This window comes from Penaeus japonicus, unplaced genomic scaffold, assembly GCF_977035675.1.
Source record: "Penaeus japonicus unplaced genomic scaffold, GWHDUDI00000001_assembly GWHDUDI00000031, whole genome shotgun sequence".
NCBI classification, from domain to species: domain Eukaryota; kingdom Metazoa; phylum Arthropoda; class Malacostraca; order Decapoda; family Penaeidae; genus Penaeus; species Penaeus japonicus.
In genome coordinates this window covers 16,283,575-16,291,074 of record NW_028234433.1, presented here as the reverse complement: position 1 = coordinate 16,291,074, position 7,500 = coordinate 16,283,575, and the positions used below count along the sequence as shown (strand labels likewise).

Sequence of the window (7,500 nt, the reverse complement as noted above, 5' to 3'; positions counted from 1 at the left end):
TCAGATGAATGGCACTGTCCAAACGACAAATTCATAAGAGAAACTACAATCATAAGTAGCACTAACAAAAGATAGTACAATTTTGGCATGAATCAGTCATTGTACTTGTTCCTAGTTAAAGAATTGACAACCATTTCAGGAACGCGTCGTTGGTAAATCACTCTATGCTCGATCAAAACAAACGGGATGAGAGGGATCGTGTATTTATGGATAGATCTTCCTTATTTTGTCTCTGTATATACTGTACATATCTGCGTAACTTTAATATATCATACATATAGATTTAATGTATACATATTTCATATAATTATATACTTTAACTTTACGTTCCTGACTATTTTTACCATTCTTTCAACTTCACTCTCCTTCGAAAAGTCCGCCAAAAGGTAAATAAACTCAAAATCAGCAGAGAATCCATGTTTTCCTAAAAGGGTTTGTAATCCAAGTCTAGGACAATGATGTCTAATATATCCAATAGAGATAAAACTTTCCAAACGTAGTATGCTCATATGAAATATTGGTAAGAAAAAGTACAGTAAAAATATAATTTTTTTTCACCCGTGTAACTATCGTGACAAGCCTATCCCCTTGTCAAAGAGTGTCCACGATTGTTCCAATACTTTCCACGCTTTTGCCACGCTTTTGATATGAACCCGCGCTTCTAGAATACCAAACGCAGCATGTTCATGTCATGTACACGGCGCGCTTAGGGACTTAGAATACGGCTGTGAGTGCCACAATAAAAGGCATCCCTAATGGCACAGGGGCGCATTGTAGGCATTGGGCATGGTGTGAGTCACCTTCCTCCTCTCGTTCTGCCTGCACATCTTTCTTCTGCAGTACTTTAGAGCAAGAGGTCTGCAACTTGCTATGTGCCATTCAAGGCTCTCTCTCCTGATGGTGCTAGAAGAAAGTGGTGCCATCTAGGTTTTGGATGCTAGTTGAAACCCATTTTGCTTAATATTACGGCAATTATAATAATTATGACTGCAATTGTCAACATGACTCACTCATTACTCATAGCACAATAAAATAACAGTGATCCAAAATCCCTGAACGACATGACGCCCATCGTCAGGCAAGAGCTCCTGCATCATGTATGACAAATAAACACGTCACCCATCATTAACGGGTTAAAGAGAACCTGTTAATTTTCTTTTCCCTTTTTGGTTTTCTTTAGTTTTAAAGGACCCTTGTTCTACACCTAATAACTAATACTTTTTAATATCAAATGCCAAAGTTTCACCTTATAAGAGGAGATAAACAGTGTTAGTTTATGATGCTAGAAAGCATTGGTCTCTTTTTAACCTGCACACAACAGATGGCTCCTTTAGACCAGTTCTACGGTCCAAAATTCTTACCTAACTCATGAAATGCCTTATTTGCTCACTGAGTTTCTTCATGCAATTAACTGATCACCATCTAGCAAAAGTTGCAAACCTGATTTATAAATTTACTGAATATTGATGGAGCAGCATTGTTAACCCATTGGAGCCGGTTGACGTGATAGCACGTATTGTGGTTTTCACGTCAGACGCCCAGGACGAGCTATGAGGGGAAGCCGCGCGCTTGGGTAGAGCAAGCGGGCAGCCCAGGCTTGTGGCTTGTTCGTCCGAGAATCTCAAGGCATTAGGCTTATGCGCTCGAGAACCCTGGTATTGCGACCGTGCAAAGCCGGAACGACCCCGGCGTGAATGGGTTAAAAGTTGTGGAATACGAGAAAAAAGTATAATTCTTGTATAATTCTCTTCCAATAACGGCAGTACAAAATTTCTGAGCACTGAGCAGCCTTGAATAGGTCTTCACTGCAAGATGAGAACTTCCAATTCTTGTTATATGAAGTATAAAAAACTATTACTGCATTTATATTTCTTTTAGAAAACAAATATCAGAAACAAAGTGTGGTTGGTCAACCTAAAACCTCAGTAAACTTTGACAATAACCTCAATATATATCAGTTTGGTGAAGATATATCCTTTTCCTGTGTTTAATTAGTTATAAATGATCTATTAGAACTCTAAATTTAATATTAGAAAGCAAAGTTGAATTTCACTTATGCACATAACCTTATCTATTAAAGAAATAACATTAGGGAGACTAGAAGGTGATGGTACTTTATAAGAAGCAGGTAAAGCCATAAACCTCGGAAATTATTATACAGCATCATGCATGTTAATCATTTATTCATAAATGTGTAGCAACTGTGGAACTCTCTAAACTAAGCATTGTGGTCTGAAAATTTACTGAAAATTTACACTCCTGGAATACAACTAATGGTATTAATATCAGTTTTTATAGGAAAAACAATTTTGTAATCCTAATATTCATAACTGCACTTTCTAAAAGCATATTTCATGATAATCACAGTCTAACTACTTTGCCAAGTCCAAGAATATATAATTTACAACCAAGAATAATGTAATGCTTTACCCTCAAATAAAGCCAGTTGTATTAACTAATATGTCTGTGAATACACTGTCCTCACATTCTGAAGGCCAATCAGTTTCCATTAATACAAAACCATACCCCTATGAACATACAGAATGTGAGAGTGAGAATGTGTAATGTGAGAGTGAGAGAGAGAGAGAGAGGGCAAAAGATTTTCTTTGGTGTAACCTTTATGCATGTAGAAATGCTGGGTATGTTGCAGTCAATGCTATGATCCCCAAAGGTAGAAGCAGATACCTCCATCTTACTATCAGATGGATATACAAATATAATAACTTTTCTGCAGCACAATCCACATAACCTGCAATTTTTTGCTTTGGCAGTAAAAAATGGCAAGAAAAATATAATAACAAGAGCCAATAAAAAATAAAATAATAAACAATATGTGCAAAAATACCTCCACTGTGAAAGAACATTCAATTATTCTTAGTAGGTTGCTTGGCTCATGCAACTTCATCTCTTATCCGTTTCTTTATTAACCCATTGACTGCGGATGGCACCATGCCAGACAATGTAAACCCGCCATCCAACTGTATACATATTTTATTAAAACTGCGACCAATGGGTTAAGAGACCATATGACAGATTTACTATATGCCAAACAGTCTGTCACGATCTTGAACCATTGCAGACTCGTATCGTGACATACATGATGGTTCCACTTAACCCATTCACGACGGGGGCATTCCAGCCTTGCATGTCACAATGCCGGGGCTTTCGAACGCTTAGGCCTAAATCAATTAAATAGCTGGCACCATATGGTGCCACCCAGCCACCGGGCTTTTGAATGAACGGTACAGTAGTGTACCGCCCGTCCAGAGAGGGTTAAGCCTAAAAGACAGGTGTCAATGCGCACATTACACGACATCAGGAACTATTAACCCGTTGCCGATGGACCTGGCAAGAACTGGCAACCCCCTACACTGCCGTGTCACATGGGTGTGACACCCCGTCGTCATTAGGTTAATGGTTGTGAAGTATCATGACTGTAATGGTGCTAGATTCAGAGCTAAAGCTATTCAAAGTCTGCCTAAACCCTTGTTTTTTTATGTATTTATGGGAAAATATTCATTAGGCAAATCTGCACTGCCCGGAGGGTGGAGAAAACATTTTCCACGTCCCTCTAATTTCTAGCAGGTGATAGCGGCGTTGTAGACCGCCCGTCCTGACTGCCAGTTAGATTGTTAGGCATTGGTTTAACTCCTTCACTTACCAATTCCCATCTGAAAATGCTTTCATATTTCAGGGGCAGGTTTTGACTCGAAAGTGTCAGACTCACTTAGTCATGTATAGCTCTCTTGTGTGCCTGGGGTGTCAGTTAGTGTTAATTGAGTTAAGATTTTAGTTCCTAAAGTTCAAGAGCCTTTCAACCAATAATCTGTGTGTTCCCATTTCTAGTACAAAATTGTAAAATAATAAAACAAAACTTTGACCATCATATTACCATAATGCATATAGATTCAGTTATACAAGACTTGATTAAAACCAGTCTACTAATATATATATATATATATATATATATATATATATATATATATATATATATATATATATATATATGTATGTATGTATGTGTGTTTATGTGTATACATATACATACATACATATATATACATACATATATACATATACATATATTCATATACAAACATATATACATATACATATATATACATATATCTATATATATACATTATATATACATATATATATATATATATATACATATATATATATATATATAATATATATATATATATATATATATATATATACATATATACATATATATACATATATTCACACATATATACATATACATATATATATACATATATTATATATACATATATATATATATTATATATATATATATACATATATATATATATACATATATATATATACATATATATATATACATATATATATATATATATATATATATATATATATATATTATATATATATATATAATATATATATATATATATAATAAATATATAAATATATAAATATATATAAATATTATATATTATATATCATATATTATATATATCATATATTATATATATCATATATACATATATCATATATTATATATATATACACATATATATATACATATATTCACACATATATACATATAATATATATATACATATATATATATATATATATATATATATATATATATATATATATATATATATATGTATATATATATATATATATTATATATATATATGAAAAAGCATTTATGTATTATAAAACTATTTTCAGTATCTACTAATAATGTTAATGCCAAACTAGGAATTATGAAGTATTTATGCTCTGGAATAAAACTGTATCTTATATAAAAAATTTGAGCATTATCACAACCTTGAAATAATTCTAATTGATCCTTACCACAAAGCTTTGAGGAGCCATTTTAAGTCTCTCTTGCTCAATTATCTTTCTCTTTTATGCCATTGCTGAACAAATTCTGATACAGCGTAATGATGACCGCCTTCCAAAAGTGTTGAATGTTTGACTTGGAGAGCGGGTTCGAATACTCGTTGGGGACAATCCCGTCGATCTGAGCCTCAAAGTAGCTGAACATAGGGAACCAAATCTTTGTTCTGAAGGAGTCCCTTTGATGCAGGGCTCTGTTGTTAGCCAAGGAGTGGTAGTAGAGGAACATGCGCGAGGTGATGTAAAAGGCAATGAAGACGTCGATGGAGTAGTGCTCGTGTGCCGCCAGGATGAAGAATATTCCAAAGGTGTTGAGGACCCATGAGGTAATATGTAGATAATACATTCTTCTGGGAGTGTCTGTAAAACAATAAATGAATAAATGTACAAAGTGAAACAAAATCCAAGGATGACAGTCTGCCAGAAAGAAAAAATAATACAAAAATAAGCTCTGGTAAAACTAAAAGCATTGCATTTGTGAGGATTTTTTCTATTTATTTAAGAAGTGATATATTATGGTAAGCTATTTCTGTAATGCCACATAAAAAAAAATATTGCTCATAAGGTACGAAATAAAATTAAATAATTGAAAAATCCTCACAAATAAACAGCATTTCTGACCCCTCTGCCAGGTGACGTTTATTAATGTTTATAGGTAAATTATATGTATGTTTTGTCCTGTTGTACCAATAAACACCCTCATTATGGATTATTATTCTCCTACTTCTCACAACAAAAAAATTATTATCCACATCATATGTGCATTATGTGAACTATTAAAATTTGGTACATCTTGTAATAATGTTTATACATGTAAAAACGTATGCAATTTTCAGAAATTCACTTTGGTTGCAACACAAATGTAGGAGTTACAAACTATTTAAAATTTGGTACCTATCTTAAAAATGTTTTTACATGTAAAGACGTATATAATTTTCAGAAATTCACTTTGGTTACAACAGCCAAATACAGGTTACAAACCTTCAAAGGGTTCCCCAGGGCAGAGGGGTTCAGAAACAACCTATAAGTATCATTATAACCACTTATCCAAAACGACTCACATTCTGTTATGAAAAAATTGAGCAAAGTGAGAGCTGTGGTGTGTCCGCTGAACATGTAGTCTCCACACGTGCGCACACCCTTGATGCTGAGTCCTCCTCCTTGCCATATGATCCATGCTTGTTGCAGCTGGGTTGCAAGGTCACTGGGATCCTGTTTGGGATACATGTGCTCTTTTTTAACAAGACTGTTTGTATTTGTTCCATCTTTCGTTTTCCAATATTTTTTTTTTGTAATATAAATTATGAGTTATGAATATTTTATTGTATTCTGCTTCACTACAGACACAACTGGTCACTAAAAAAAATTATAAGCCACATTAACTATAATTGGGAGATGACTCCTGCTACTGAAGAGCAAAACCAGAATAACTGGACACTGTTGGAACTAAACATCATCCAATAATTTATATGGAATTTCTCTTGCAGACAATCAACACCACTTTTTCTTATAACCAAAAAGTTACCTATTCCATGCTAATCACACTATTTATAGTCAATCAAAAAATGCTAATATCAGCTAAGAATATCCAAGAAAAGTTTTAACACAATTTTTTTTTTATCATGTGCATTTTCTGAAGCCAAATACCTAAATTTCAACATCAAAAGCCTCAGCCTATTAAAACAGACAAAACATTCTAAAATTAAAGCAAAAGTCCAAAGTCATTTGTGATTAATTCTCAAATATGAACACTTAATGAAAAAGGAATAGTACTAATAATAACAAATTAGTAAATATAGAAAAAAAAAAAACAATCAAAACACCATTGACAATATCAAATGCTAGGCACAACACAGAACACAGCATTCCAAAGATAGCAGCTGCATTTGAACACCATATATATAGAGCCATTAGAGTATAACAAAATCAAGAGGAATGTTAAGTGACTGTGCATCTGGTCTTCACTACAATGGGGATTAGCATGGGAGCGCCCATTCAATAATCAATCACATACTGGGCTACAGGAGAGAGCAATAGTAGGGTGTTAGAAGTAATGAACTTCTCATTTGATTCATCAGACCTGGCTCTACAGGTTGAGGACTTAAAATTTCAGCTTCCCGAGGTGAAGTTTATTTTACGACCACCATTCTTATTTCAGACTGATGCTAAACCGAACAATTCTGTTATTGTTGTGTTGAGCTGCTGGGCAAGAAGGTGCTTCGGACCAGGATTCTGGAATTTGACACAACCAATATAACCAAAATTCAAGAGTGAGAGCACTTTCTGATGGTCAACAGTTTTAGAATAGCTAACTCACTGTCAAATGCTAATATTTATACAGAAAGACTCGTCTACCTAATGACAGCTTTCAAAAGGAAACCTTTTGAAAGCGATGCTAATACCAGATATTTTATGATCCAGCGTACCGGACAAAAGAACCAGTAACGCCAAAGGAATGTATATGTTCCTATGATGTATCCACCTAATCATATAATGAAGAATTCAGATTCAAATAAACATGCTTACAACATACCACACCAGTTATGGAAACCTTTTCTGTCCCTTTTTCTTTTTCATAATTACAAATATATGATTGTT

The 7,500-nt window shown here is 33.8% G+C and overlaps 1 protein-coding gene across 6 annotated transcripts in view; it reads right to left on the bottom strand.

The window, feature by feature from the left end:
- Positions 1 to 4,690: 4,690 nt before the first annotated feature.
- Positions 4,691 to 7,500, bottom strand: part of LOC122258915 (sphingomyelin synthase-related protein 1) — a 43,864-nt gene continuing 41,054 nt past the window's right edge. For all 6 annotated transcript variants that reach the window (XM_086555778.1, XM_086555777.1, XM_086555779.1 and 3 more), the window contains 2 exons: positions 5,964 to 6,114; positions 4,691 to 5,262 (listed from right to left, as the gene is read on the bottom strand). In XM_086555778.1, the coding sequence (XP_086411904.1) occupies positions 4,895 to 5,262; positions 5,964 to 6,114 (519 nt within the window). In that variant the 3' untranslated portion in view covers positions 4,691 to 4,894. The remainder of the gene's footprint in view (positions 5,263 to 5,963; positions 6,115 to 7,500) is intronic.